The 15,230-nt window shown below is 35.5% G+C and overlaps 1 protein-coding gene across 35 annotated transcripts in view; it reads left to right on the forward strand.

Moving 5' to 3' along the window:
- RIMS2 (regulating synaptic membrane exocytosis 2) overlaps window positions 1-15,230 on the forward strand; it is a 454,433-nt gene that overhangs the window by 50,102 nt on the left and 389,101 nt on the right. For 19 of the 35 annotated variants that reach the window (XM_039548364.1, XM_039548365.1, XM_039548401.1 and 16 more), the window contains exons 2-3: window positions 11,007-11,039; window positions 11,432-11,518. The exons of the other annotated variants lie outside the window; for them this stretch is intronic. In XM_039548364.1, the coding sequence (XP_039404298.1) occupies window positions 11,007-11,039; window positions 11,432-11,518 (120 nt within the window). The remainder of the gene's footprint in view (window positions 1-11,006; window positions 11,040-11,431; window positions 11,519-15,230) is intronic. 35 annotated transcript variants of the gene reach the window in all.

Consider the following 15,230-nt stretch of genomic DNA (forward strand, 5'->3'; position numbering starts at 1 on the left):
ACAAGACTATATCACAGTAACTTCCTGTGTCTTCCAGATATAAACTATAAATTCTGTAGAATATATGAATAGAGAATTCAAAGTGATCTACAAGTATTCCCATTCATATTTTTATTTAACTAAATATATTATCAGGAAAAACCCCAGTATTTTATATTTATTCTCAAGAAAAGGGTCTTAATAATAGTATAATAACGTCATAATATAAGGATATCATCATCATAATAGATAATGTATAATATTCTATATTATTATATAGAATATATAATAGAATAAGGTAATAATATAGGCATGATTCCCTCAAAAAATATTAAATAAACCATATTTAATAATAATAAAATTTCTAACTCTCAAGATTTATGTCAACAGCAACATCAAATCAGCAAAAATGAATGATTCCTTGATAAATAGACTATTTGAAAGTATTGTCATTAAATCTTTATGCATTACTGTTCTATTAAATTTGTATGCATTATTGTTGTATTTCTCATTTATTTTTCTTTTCCTGGTTTTTCACTTCCTGTTTGAATCTTAGATTCTAATCTTGTTTTTGTAGCAGAAGTTATATTGTGTTTCTTTTTTGGTAGGGAACTTGCATTTTTCAAGCCATTTAGTAATCCAGCCTTACAGCTGAAGTTCCTTGTGCTGTTCATTATGCAATAGTGATCCAGAGCTTCATGTGTAGAGAGGGTGCAGGAAACAAGTCTGCTCCAAAAAAGGGGCTCTTTGTAAGGCTGGCTTTGAGGAGAACAGGAACAAATTCATGGTATTTGTTATTTCTGTTCCTGTTGTATCCTTTGCAAATAATCCTCCTCTAGGATTGCCTGCACTCTGGAAGAAATCTGAATCCATTTCACACGATTAAATGTCACAGTCTGAGAAATGCTAACTTATTGTCTGCTGTGTAGTTTTGAAGCTCTAGTGTATATGATTTTCACCTGGTGGATATCTTAGAGATAATAATGTTATAAAATTGCTATTTAACACAAAATAACATACCAAGTCCAAAGTAATTACCAGTGCATATAAAATTAATTACAGAGTTAAAAGGAATTTTTTAAAATTCACCTGCTAACAGCTGAGCCCAGGGTTGCATATTTCACTAGCAGCTGGTGACAGAACAAGCACTTTCTGCAGGAGATGCTTGGAATGCCATCTACTGTTGAAAAAGTAAAAATCCAACCCAAAAGCAACTCAAAACCCTTAGGAGAAACTTCTTTTTTTTTAGTGTTTTGTTCTAAAATGAAATTTTGCTTACATTAGAATTCAAATAATGTTCTGAGAAGGTCCTAATGTGTTTGATTTCAAGATCCTAGCTTTTTTATCCATTTTAAAATTAGGGTTTCTGCTTCATTGTATGAATTCCTTGAGAATTTCAGTCAATTGCAAAACAGTTTGAAGCATAAGTAAAAAATAAAGTCTCATCTTTCCAATACATAATTAATAGAAATTGTATTAAGGAAAGTTGTGATCCAGACACTGAAATAAATATCCCTCAAAATTCCTTATGATTAAAATTTTCATTTAAAATATTTAAGCCTTTTTTGAGTCCTTTCTAAGAAAAACTATTTTAGGACAAAACCTTATATGGTATTTGATTATCCATTACTGAAGTTGACTCTAGTAAAATTGTGTCTGGAGATTATAGATTTACTAAAGTTTGAGTAGTCTTGTACACCTCTATGTTACATTTGAATGTATTTATGCATGTGTTGTTACTATAATAGTGGTAACTGTTTGCATTTTGGATAATGAACAAGACTATGCATTTCACAGTCATCTTGCTACAGTCATTCTTATTTCCAGAAGTAAAGTATGGCTCACTGTAATGCAGCTATTGTGGTAGATCTCACACATCCTGTAGGCAAGAATGTAAAACATTTTTTTTCTCTTTACACAAAATATACAAGATTACACTGGCAGACCGACCTAAGTGCTATTCCAGCACTTGTGTGGAGAAACTCGATATTTTGAAAATAGATACAGTCAAATGAATGCTAGCTGTGAAATACTAATCTTTGCTAGAGTTTAGGTTGTAAAAGTATCTGTAATTTAAACATTTTTTCAATGCAAATCTCACCCAAGACTTGCTATGAGGTCCCCATAATTACAGAAAATTGCATCTAATAACAAATGTTATGTGACAATTAGACAATTTTGTCTCTATTCCTTCTTGGAAAATTGGACAAAAGTCCAATATTCTTTTCAGATTTGATGCCTGCTGTCTCAGTTTGATTTATTTTATTCTCTGTAAGTCATCTAACTGAAATGTCCACGTATCACCAGGATTTAGGAGAGTAACACTTATTAAATTGGAGAAAAAGAATTGAATCCAAATAAAACTATTATTAAAAATAAAAGGCCGAGAACAAGTGTCAGGCTCCCATGTGAGGCTTTTCAGCCAGTATATAATCTGAGCACTGAGATCAGAGAGAAGTCAGGGCTTTTCAGATTGTGTGAGGGAGACATCAGTGTGATCAAATATACAGCAGGACAGGTGACTGTTGTCTCAGAGTTGAACTTTTTAAAGAAATTGAAGTTATTTGTAGGAACATTGCCCTTTTTTTTTTTTGTCTAAAAAGGGGTCTACTGACAGAACAAACTGATTAGATTCAAGAAGATATTTACTTGTGTCTCATGTCCTTGAAATGGATTTGGAAATTCATTATAGTGAAGAATTATGTAACATTAGCTGATCTTTAAATAAGCTGATAGAAACTGAATAGGTAAACTCCTTTTAAAGAAATATTTACTATGGCTTAAGGATTCCTTAAACTTGTGTGCTCTTTTTATCTGCTGCACCCTTCATATGCATTAATTTGATCTTTGTTTTGCTCTTACTGCATTGCTAACACAGGCTAAGTTTTTATTTTATGTGTTGCAAGTTAGCTGGTCCGATCTTGCACCTATTAAATATGATGTTAGAGATGAGCAACTGACAGGTATTAGACACTTTACCCAGAGAAAAGCAAATCTGTGAAACTCCTAATTCAAGAATATTAGTAATATGCCAATCTGAAAAAAAACTTGTGGAGCCTTAGGATTGAAAGACACAACTTCACCCAATATAATTCCTTTGTTAAAATTGTTTATACTTTTTTCTAGTTGTTTTTGTTGCCCCTCTTTGACAACTTTGTGTGATCCAACTTTCTATTATTTATTATTTTATAATTTTTTGCTTTTTCAGGTTTTTGTACATGCCTTATTCCCTCAGCAGACACGACACCTAAGTGGGAAGCAGCCGGCCTGTTCCACATGGCAACAAATTATAGTGCTGACGGCTCACAAATTCTGTCTTAGAAATTCCCACTTACTCTGTAATAACCAAAATACTCTTTTCCTTACTAAATATAGGGAAAAGCTGCAGTAGCCCATTTTAAACTATGTGGTGGGTTTGGAAAACCACTAGATTTTTAGCACAGACCTTTTAATGTCACCTCCCTGGTATAGGCCCCCTGCTTGCCATTTTGTATAACCTTCAAAAGAGAGCATTGATCCATGAATTAATTATTGGAACTATATATAACATAATGCCTACTGTTCAGTGTAGTACTTATTTATTATTACAGTTGTACTATAATTATTTTCTAATGTGCTGATTTGTGAGTTTTACACTCATTTTTATGTTTTTACTATGAACACCATAACAAATAGCAAGGAAGAAGTCTGGCTGAGTAGGATGTGTGAGAAGTGAGAGAGCTTTCATTTGTAGAACACAGTGTCTCTATCTCCTACCCCAGAAACAAACAATAGGAAGCATTTCTGCCCTGAAGAGTTCATATCCTAAGATAAGCAGAACCTGATTTATTTTGCTGATTCTGAAATGATCAAAACATACTGTCAGTTTCTTCAGTTTTAGGGTTAAAAGTACAGGGCTGTTGAGCGCTCTTGTTTTTGGTCACAGTGAACCACACATTTTAGTAGATATTTTATAAATATTAGTGTCAAAATTTCGCTTTGTGACTTGTTTGTCTGGAACCTTAGATAAAACCATCCCATTTTAATTATCATCTAATTGTCAGAGTAATCTTTATTTCACAGAAAGTGTTGTGTTTATGGGTGATGTTCATCTGAGGCTCATGCAAAGAGCTCATTCAGCCTAGACTACTATACAGGAACATGTATATGTGCTTACCTGTAAAGTATGTCTGGTGCTTTCTTGTTGTTTGTCTTGCATCTACAATAAATTTAGTTTGAGCTTCAGAGGATGTTTAACCTCTTAAGCTTGGATTTAGATAGGTTTTAAATTTATTCTGTTTAACAGATACTCTTTCTAGCCCAAGAACCCAACTTCTCCACCAGTTTGTTCACTAATATCAAATATCCGATTACCTCCCAGCTACTGATTGTGGAGGTGCTTTTCTGGAAAGTGCTGGTACTTTGGTTACAAACAGAACAAAATTAGTAAAATCACCTGCGTATGTCTTCAGGATAATACTCCTTTGGAAAGACATTATTACCCAAAAGATGATCCTTCTCAATTCAACTACCTATACTCTCTAAATTAATCAAACACTTGAAACAGTAATATAAATTAAAGACTTTAATTTTGATCAAAAATAGTTAAGCTGCATGTTCTTATGTGTATATTCTTATAGCATCAATAGGGTAATCAATGCAAAGAATCAATTCAGTTAATATTTAATATTTTACAGTTATGCAATTGGCATGGATTTATATTTGACCTCCTTTCTTGGAGTTAAACATACTTACATAATTTAACTTAATTAATCTGTAAAGGTGCCTTCTCAAGAAAATAGTTGACTGTATTTGAGTATATGTCTGTTTTAACTCTGCTGTTTTGTAAAGAGTGGATGCAGGCAAAATTATATACTCTGCTTGTGTCATGTGTCTTGACTTCCGATGTGAGAGTGTAGTCACTGCAGTCACTGCAACTAATCCTCCTCTTTTTTTGCTCATTTGGTGCAGGGCATATAATTGAAATGCTGTTACAAAGATTTAGAAAAATAAAAGAGGGTCCACAGCAGGCAATCTGGGAAAATGCATTAATGGACCTTGCATTCTAATACAGGGTGGTGGAAACCTCTGAATGTCGCTGGAGCTCATGATCTTCCCTCTTTTTCAGCACAATTAAACCAAGGGAATGGGTATCCCCACAGTTGTTTGGATGTAGTTATGCATTGAATGCAGTTCTTTGGAGAGAAAGAATGGGAAGGACAGGGAAACAAGAGGGAACGGAGGTCAGAATTTTATCATTGTTTCTTTAAATCTATTTTATTTTCGGTGCCATTTTAAAGGGTATAAGTTTCAGGGGAGGAAGTTGTTCTAAATTCAGAAATATTGCCAATGGTAAATACTTTTAGAGGTTATGATGTTCATGTACTATGACAAGGGGAATATATAAATTCCAGAGGAAGCTAGTTCCATACCTTCATTAAAATCTTTTCAGTAGTTGTGCATTGAAAAGGCATTTGCTAATTATCAAATGATTTTGGAATATTTCAAATCTGCTAATAATTGTAGACAGTTATTGAAGAGAGAGAGAACACTTCAAAGATTGTGTGTTGGCACCCTGACTCTTGAGAAAGCTGAGTCTCTGTACTGTCAGCTGGGCTAGTGGGGTCTGGAATGCTAAGAACAAATGTTAATCCTGAGAATAGTATTCAGTTTAATTCACCTTATAATATAAGAGGTTATGAAGTAGTTAGCATTCATGCTGCTGTTTTTATTTGAATGATAGCAGCTTTGTAGATTTTTACTGCGTGTAATATAAATCTGGGTTTGAGACAAATTATTTGCTGCTGTCTTCTCTGAACTCTTTCTCTTTTATTGTGAGCAAAGCTGGAGGTCAATGTCAGTATGGTATCTGCAGAAGAAGCAAAACTTAACGATTCTTTTTATAGATCTGAAGCTATCCCTCATCCTTCCTGTATGATTTGCTTTAGGAAAACCAGATAGTGGTGCATTAATATTTGATCTTATGTTGAGTCTTAATCAAGCTTAGTGTAACATGCATTGCTCATTGAGACTACTGCACATATATCCTGCTTTGCCATTAGGATCTATGTTCTCTAAACTTAAAAATTTCGTGCAAGTGTCCCACTCTTTGGATTTCCTAAGCAATATATTTAATAAAAATAACTACTCTTGAAACATCAACAGCTTCATTAAATTGATACTAGCAACATTACAGCATTAATAGTAATAATAAAATATATTTAGATTTTTTTTTTCATAGATGAGTTCCAAGCAAAAGATGACTTGCTTTTCCAATCTTCTCAATTTCAACAGAAGGACTAGAAAAAACTTCCATCGTGGTCTGTCCTAGTCCACTGAGTTGGTTAGGAAATAAGGAAAACATAGAATATTATTGAATGAAAGACTGAAACTCCTGGCCTGTAGCATTTTTAAATGAAAGTGATACAGAGTGTTATATACTATGTGCTCAACTCAGTGTTTCTAGGAGACATTAGGTAAATTCAGTTTATTCCTGCAGATTAGCTAATCTGTCTCCTTGTGCTTGTAGGTCCATGGATGGCAAGTTGTGAATCTTGAGAGTAATACTGGGTTAGAGGTAGATATTATGATGTTTATCCCTGCCACGGATGGCTGATTCTGAAATTTGGATTCCCCGAACTTCACTTGAGAAGAACTAATACAGATATCTAGGTAGTGTAGAGTGTGTTTTAAGGGTTATTTTCATAGATTGAGACACCTGAATTCTTCCCCTATGTTTCTGTGGCTATGCATCCAAGTATGTTAAAATAGAGATGAGCTCTGATAACAGAGTGCTTGTTAGTTTACCTGTCTCCAAAGCACCTTTTGAAAAGAATGTTTTATGGTTTTGATGTAGTAGATTTTAGAGAGAAGCTTTTACTGGTGGCAGTAGATTGAAAAATAGAAAAGTATTAGGAGTTTAAAGGGATAGTAATAATTTTTATATTGATGTTTCCATTACTTAGTCTCCTGCTTCCATTTTTCTTGTTCTCTTGCCTCTTTTTTCTGTTCTGTTCTCGTATTAATTCCCTGTGCCAGTGGGAATAGCCTTAATCTTTGAGGAAATTTTTAGTACACGGAGAGGATCTGACATCAAAAACTGTTCACTGAGACTTGAGATTTAGCTTAATGTTTCTAGCTACTGGAAAAGATCAAAGGGGTCTGGCACTTGCACTGTGTAGGCTTGCAGAGGAACACAAGAGTAATGGTGATGTGTATGTTTCAAAGGGCAGAGGTTTCTGATAACAAAGTGCAAGGTGTAAAAATTCTGTATTGTTGGGAAGTAGAAAAATCCTTGTTTTCAAGTGGAGTAGTGTATGGAGTTGTGATCTTTGCAAAAAAAATTGTGACAAAAGTTTCAAACTCCTCTGACATTTTATAATAGATGGTAAAATACTTAGTGTTCTGCACCGTTAGAATGCATTGTCTCAGTCACTGTTGATCAGACACATTATCTGCAGCCTGTTGGTGGTTTTAGTAAACAGGTGTTGATCAGAATTTGTTTCTAGTGAATAATGAGAACTGGCACTGTTCTTGGAAGAGTTTTGAGTGGATAGGATTGAAAAGACATAGGAAGGTTAAATGAAGACAGGTTGCCTGGAAGAAGCAGAATGCAGTTATACTTCTTGGGCTATTTCAGTTGGTGTGTTGAGAAAATGGATGTTTTGGGGCTTTCTGACCTGGAAAGACACTTCTTTTAAGCAATTATTTGTTGCTGATTGTTGAAAGGAGGGGAGAAAACAAAGCATAAATATGGCAGTACACAATCCAATGAAACACAAAGCCGCTCATGTAACCAAAGGAAATACAACTGTATGTGTACATATAGACAGGGTTCAAGTATCTGGAGTCTCTTTAGTCCTTTTCTGTCTAGAAAAAGACATTTAAACCACAGAAATGTTAAAAATACATTCAGTGCCTTTCCTCTAATATATCATTATTTCTGTCAGTTGCTATAACTTGTAATTTCATCTGAATGAAGTCTTTTGGAAAAAACGTAGCAGAAATTAGTCTGTGGTTTTCTGATTTAGATCCTGAATCTGTGTCCATTCTCTGACCTTGAGAGATAAATACTTGTGTTGTACACCGGGTTCAGGCCTATTGATCCACAAGGTTAATATTAATTTAAAATTATCTGGTAGAATCTATTAATTCAATAGATTTTTTTCATAATTTCTTTTCAAATTGTAGTTTGCCTTCCATGTTCGTTATAATGTCAAGGAAGATAATTTCCTAATCCAGGGAATGAAGGATGTATGGAATGCGTCACTGTTATATAATTATAGAAGCTCTTGTCCTCACATAACTGCAGTGTTGGAAAGTATATAGTGAATGAGACACAGAATTCTAGGAGAAGAAAAGATTAATTTATAAGAGAGATATTTTGAATTGTAGGGTCATATTATATCCTGACTTAGAACACAGTGTTCCTATCAAATGCTGAAAAATTAATTTTAAATGCAGTTTTTCAACATGTTTGATAATGGACAATGTCTTTTATTTAATGGTGCAAAACTAAAAATTGATTGTAAGATTTTCAAAAATACCAAGGGTTTGCAGCTGCATGAAGCCACCAGATATATGCTATTATGTAAAGATGCTATATCCTCTTGAAAAAAAACCTGCCACAGATTTCAAACTACACACTTAGGATTTTACACTAATTTGATTCCACACATGAAAAATTATTGACCATGGTCACTATCCAAAGGAAAGGTGGTGTTGTAATCTGATTATGTGAAGGGCTCAAATTTCCTTTGTTTAGTTCAATAGAACAATTCACAATGAAGTAATAACTTAAAAGTGTCAAGTAAGTATGTTTGGAAATCATGTATGGAAAGGAATATACAGATTAGTGATATATTCAGTTTTCAGTGTTCAGTTGTCAGGGAGGTCACATTTCAGTGTATAGTTCCGTGTATGCCACTTAGGAATTCTGAATTACTATCTGGGAGTGTTTGCTTACAGCTGACCATGGAGCCTTAAGGCTCATAATGTTGAGGAATCTGAAATGTCCTGAAATACCTAGTGAGGAAAGTATGGCCATGCTTTGATTTCCTGTCGCTCCCATTTCTCCTGCTTCGAATTTTCTACATTGAAAAACCAGTGTGGACTCTTGATTAAAGATAATATTATGACTAAGATGCATGGTAGAGTGGAATTGCAACATCATGACAAATTTTTATTTTTATTTTTACTTTTTTTTTTTTTAATATACCTGCTTGGTTTTGTGGGGTTTGTTTATTTATTCATTTATTTTGTTTTTGTACTGGAATGTTACTTTGTATTTAAATTTCTAAAGTGCTGAAGAGGCAAAATCATGCTAGAAGACAATTTAATGTGTGTTGCATGTTCAGTTTTCCCTTTTTGTACCCAGTTTTGGAAAGACTTCAGTGTTTCTCATTGTTCACTTATTTAATTGTTATGTAGTCACTGAATCCTCTTTATGGAGTTATTTCCTGTGATAGCATATGGTGGAGGAGATATGGAGCTATTTTGGTGAGCTTTAGTTTTCTGTGCAACACTAAGCATCCACTTAAAATTACGAGCCTGCACTTCCTGTATGGTTAGGTGAGAGTATTCTCTGTAGAGACATTCAGAATATTTATTTAGGAACCTTTTTGGGTTTTTGAACATATAGGGAAGGTAGATTCTAACTGGATATTTAAGAACACTATCTGCAATTAGAGGATGTAAATATTCCTATGGATGTATGTCTCTATTTTTGGGTTTTGTCATGGCTTAAACCCAGTCAGTAAACAAGGTCCAGGCAGCTGCTCACTCACTCCCTCACCAGTAGGACTGGGGAGAGAATCAGAAGGGTAAAAGATAGAAAACACAAGAGTTGACACAAAGACAGTTTAAGAGGTCAAGTAAAAGCCACTCACACAAGCAAAGCAAAACAAGGAATTAATTCACTGCCTCCATGGGCAGGGAGGTGTTCAGCCATCTCCAGGAGAGCAGAGCCCCATCAGGTGTGTAACAGTTACTTGGGAAGACAAACTCCATCACTCCAAATGTACCCCTCTTCCTCCTTCGCCCCACTTTATTTACTGAGCATGACATCGTATGGTCTGGAATATCCCTTTGGTCAGTTTGGGTCACCTGTCCCAGCTCAGGACAGGTGTTGAATCTCCTCCCAACCTCCCATGCACCCCCAGCTTCCTCACCAGTGTGGCAGTACGAGAAGCAGAAAAGGCCTTGCCTCTGTGTAAGCCCTGCTCAGCAATAGCACAAACATCTCTATATTATCCACCCTGTGTTCAGGCCAAATTCAAAACACAGCCCCATACCAGCCCCTGTGAAGAAGGTTAGCTCTATGCCGGCTGAAACCAGCACAGGCTCAGTAAGAGAACATCAGCTTGCTCACTTAAGTTAAAGCATGTATTTTAGATGGAATTTTTCCTAAAGACAGTGGACAAATATTAATCAGTACTAAACAGACCTCCTGTATGTGTTATCCAGGTATTTCTTTAAGCAAGTCCTAGCAAAGTTCACTCAAGATTAAAATTCCTTAGCTTTCCCTCAGTGTTTAGTTAGGTTGTCTTCAGGTCCTGACATCACTGTAGTTTAAGAAATATAATGCAGATTTTCCTTTAATCTATTAGCTTAGTATATTGTTTTAAATGTCATATTACATGTTCTAAATTGGCCATGAACTATGACAGGCAGTTTGGTTGTGAATAAAAATAAAAAAATAGATTGTAGTTCACATAATAAAGTACCTTCCTTTGTATTTGTAGTTGAATGTATTGCTGGAAATGTTTTAACACGGTATTATGTGCAAAAAATTGAAAGTCAGGCATATAACATTACTGATTTAATTTTTAGTTACATATTAAAGTTTTCCATACTTGGCACTCCCCATTTTTAAAACTAAATGGAAATAAGCCCATAGTACAACTTAATATAAACATACAACAAATATTAAAGGAAATCCTTTAAACTCAAAATAGAAACTTTTCCCTTCCCATTTGATACAGATTTTAGTACTTCAGGATAGTTGTTTTCAACATATTGCACTCAGTTGTGCAAACTTATCTTTTTAGGGTCAAAGAAGAGCAAAAACCACAGCCGACACAGTAAGTAAAACATCTTAAAGATGCAATAGGCTTGACTTTTCTACCTTTGCCGTGTTCTGCTCTCTGCACCTTTGATGGTATTAGCTTTCACTGATACCTGATAGGCTGCAGGTAGTTTGTCATCTGCTTCCTGACTGGCTTGTAAGAGAGCTGCCTGTAGCTTCTTACTCCATCCACATGTTAGCTGGATGTAGGCTCTTGCTGCCTGCTTGTGAACTGGTGAATTGTAGAACTTCTTTTACACCCTTAGTGGCTGACTTAGTTCTGCAGCTAACATTCCCATTGGCTCTAGCTTTTCCGCCTGTGTATTTCTACTAACGTTGGATAAGAAAACATTTAAACTAGTTTGGTTTTATTGGTTATTCAGTCACATTATTTGCTTGTTTAAACAGGTGGTTTCCCTTTAGTGGGATCACTGAGCTGGTAAATAACGTTCTTCAACCACAGCAAAAACAGCAAAATGAAAAGGAGCCCCAGACGTAAGTAAGCTGCTCTCTGTAGATTAAGTAATGTCTGTACAGCATTAGAACATCCTGGAGAGTATGTTTAAAATAATTGCCCATTTAGAACATTCAGCCAAGGGCATTTTACAAGCTGAGCACCAATTGCTTTCCAACCCCTCATTTGCAAAGGGAAAACTGAAAATCAGGTTTTACTCTGCTTATCAGTTACTTAAGTGATTGCTTTAAGGAGTTACTATTGTTCCATTTGGTGGTTTTTTGTTTTTTTTTTTTTTTAGTTTTGTTTTGTTCATTTGTTTTGTTTTTTGGCAAATATTTCATATATGAAACTCCGGGTGATGTGTTTTCTGTGCATGAGGAGCTGGAATGACAAGACATGTAGCATTATATATAGCATGTCTATGCACATGCATAGTCTGGGTCATGCATAGAATGCTATATGAATCTACATAATATGTAGGAAGAGTTTTCTAAGGACCAGGAAAACATCATGTCATTTTTTTCATGCTTTTAGAGTATCTGTAAAGTTTCAAAACTTCAGCAGATAAAAGGTGAAATCTTGGGTCAGTCAAAGCTGAGGAAATTTTGACTTTGGTGGTGCCAGTATTTAATCCATGAACCTTTTATACAGTTAAGCCAGTACTTTTTTTGCTATCTGAAAATTTAAAGTTTTAAGAGAAACTGGCAAAGCTAGGACATTCATTCTTAGAGGAGAACTTAACGTATGGAGCTGAAAATACTCCGTTCATAAAGAGAAACTAAAACATTTCTATTATTCTAAATTTTCAAATTCTTAAAATGTACTTCAGATGTTATTTAAGCTTTAAACAGTTAAGTTGCTGTCTTTTCTTTCTTCTAGAGGTGAATGCCTTGTAAGTTCGTGTGATAAAAGAAATGTTTGCTTTTGAACTCATGCATAACTGGTTTAAAACACGCATTTAACTTGTTAATTATTTTCCAGGCAGAATCAATGTTCATTCATTTTTTAATACATATATTTAAGTGAACCTTCATACTTGTGGGTCATGAAAGATGTGTTGTTTTTTGCGAATACGTAGTGAAAAATTTTCATGAATTAAAATGGAAAAATAGGGCATAAAAGCGATATTCTATAAAGCAATGTATTATTCTGAGCTCTCTTTCTGCTATTCTCACTTAAGGGCTTATAAAATTGTATAAAATATTAATAGTGAATATTTTATTTTTTGTTTCTTGTTAGATACTGGCAATATTACAGTTTGTTCACAACAACTCAGTATTTTGTATTCCCATTTTCCTTAACTCAGCAAAATTTGTTCTGCTTGCCAGTGTTGTACGTATGAAGCACATGGCTTTCAAGAAACTGAAAATACTATATGGGCAGTGTAAACAGATAAGTTGTAGTTAACAAAAGGTATTTATAAATGGTTACTGTTATTATGGAAGGATTTTTTTGAATGGTGATGTCTTTGGGAATGACTTTTGTTCGGTGTTTTTATTATATAATTAAGAAATTAATTAATTTGTATACTCACTGAATGTATAGATACACTTCTCCCAGTCTTGTGCTAACATCTAATGGAAGGATTATATTCAAAAATTATCCTGAAAACCCCAAGATATGGTTATGATGTTTTGATGCCATTCAGAAGGAAAAATGCGAAGTGGTGTTACGTAGAGGTAGTTTATGTGGTTGACACAGGACAAAGAAAAATGGTGTAGGGTAATGTTCTTTGGCAGAGAATCAGGGAGCCATGATGGTATGTAAGTTGAGCTGTAGCCAGTATCCTGAAAGAGATTAATGTCATACAGGAATGTACAGACACTAGCCAGGAAGCACTGTGAAGAGGTTTTCACACCGCTAGGCTTCGGTAAGATCTCACTGGAGTAGCGTGCCCTTCAAAAATTATGTGGAGCAGTTGTAATTCAGTGGAGAGTAATAAGAATGAATAATTAGGTGTCTAAAAACGTGGTATGTATTAGGAAAGAATCAAACACATGAGTTAATTTAACCTCCTGAAGAGAAAATCCCAGGGAATGAAGGAGATGGACAAGTCTTTAATTATACAGAAAGTTGTTGAAAAATTGAAGGAAATTACCACTTTTCCATTTTCATCTCATGGTGAAGCTGAAAGAAGTAAACTTAAATTGAATTAGGGAGGACTGAACTTCGCAGAGAGAACCTTTTAATGGAAAGAAAACTTAAAATCCTTCCATACTTTATTTAGGACTTGTGTGGAAGCTGTGGAAATCTTAAGGAACAGGTTTGGCAAATATCTGTTAGAAGAGGCAAAAGTGTAGCTGGTCCTGTGCTGGGACAAGAGAATGGTCTAAGTGACTTTTAAAAGTGTCTTCCAGCACTGTTTATTTGTGATAACTTCATTAATGTATTAATTACTAGGATTTATTTTTGTGATTATTGTAAATTTTCAGGGAGAAAATTGAACAGAAATACTAATGGTACAACTTTTAAATTTTTTTTTTTCTGACATTAATGGCTTGCAAAGAATTTTGTACCAGGGAACACTGTGGGACACTGGGCAGGAGAATAAATGTCTGTAGAAATTTTTACCACTATTCATACATAGTGGGGCATTTTCCACTTGAAATCACTGTCAGTATCTGAATCTAATTTCAATATATATCTGATTGTCCACCTTTGCTGATGAAAAAGTTTATTTACAGTGAATCTGGGGAGGACTAAATGCAGTGAGAGGAAGCAGAATAGTGTCTGAAAACAAGGTATCGTGTTACAGATTTCACTTTTGCTCTGGAGAAGTTATTGTAGAACCATTGACCATGTGCCCTTATGGGCAGAGGTAGGATTAGTCTGACGCTCTTGGACACGAATTCTGTACTGCAAAATCACAGAATGGTAGAGGTTGGAAAAGACTTCTGGAGGTCATCTTGCCCAACCCTCCTTCTCATGCTGGATCACCTAGGGCCATTGTTTACAACTATGTCTAGCTGGATTTTGAATATATCCAGGGATGGATACTTTAGAAAATCTCTGGGCAAGAGATAATGTGCTAGTGCTTGGTCACCCCTAGAATGAAGTGTTTTCTTCTGCTCAGAGGGAACTTTCTGTGCCTCAGTCTGTGCCTGTTGCCTCTGATCCTGTCACTGGACACTGCTGAAAAGAGCCTGGATCCATTATCTTTGCACCCTGCCTTCAGGTATTATCCTTCAGACAAGGTCCCCTCCCTGAACTTTTTCTTCTCTAGGCTAAAAAGTTCAAGCTCTCTGTCTGTCCTTACATGAGAGATGCTTCAGTCCCTATCTTTTTGGCCTTTTGCTGGACTGTCTCCAGTATGTCCATGTTTCTCTTTAACTGGGGAGGCCAGAACTGGACAGAACTTCAGGTGTGGCTTCACCAGTGCTGAATAAAGGGCAGGGTCTCCGCCTTCTGCTTCATGGTAATGCTTTTGCCTAATACAACCCAGAATGGCATTCACTTCCTTTTCCTCAAGGCAAGCTGGCTCACATTCAACCATGACTTCCAGGTCCTTTTCTGCAGAGCTGCTCTCCAGCTGGGCAGTTCCCAGCCTGTACTGGTGCGTGTGGTTCCTCCTCAGGTGCAGGACTTTGCACTTTGCCTTGTTGAACATTGTGAGATTCTGATCAGCCCGTTTCTCCAGCCTGTTAAGGTCCCTCTGGATTGCAACGGAACCCTTGAGCATATCAGCCACTCCTCCCAGTTTGGTGTCATCCACAAACTTGCTGAAGGTACTCACTGGTCCATCATCTACAT

Source organism: Corvus cornix, chromosome 2 (genome assembly GCF_000738735.6).
Source record: "Corvus cornix cornix isolate S_Up_H32 chromosome 2, ASM73873v5, whole genome shotgun sequence".
Taxonomy (NCBI): domain Eukaryota; kingdom Metazoa; phylum Chordata; class Aves; order Passeriformes; family Corvidae; genus Corvus; species Corvus cornix.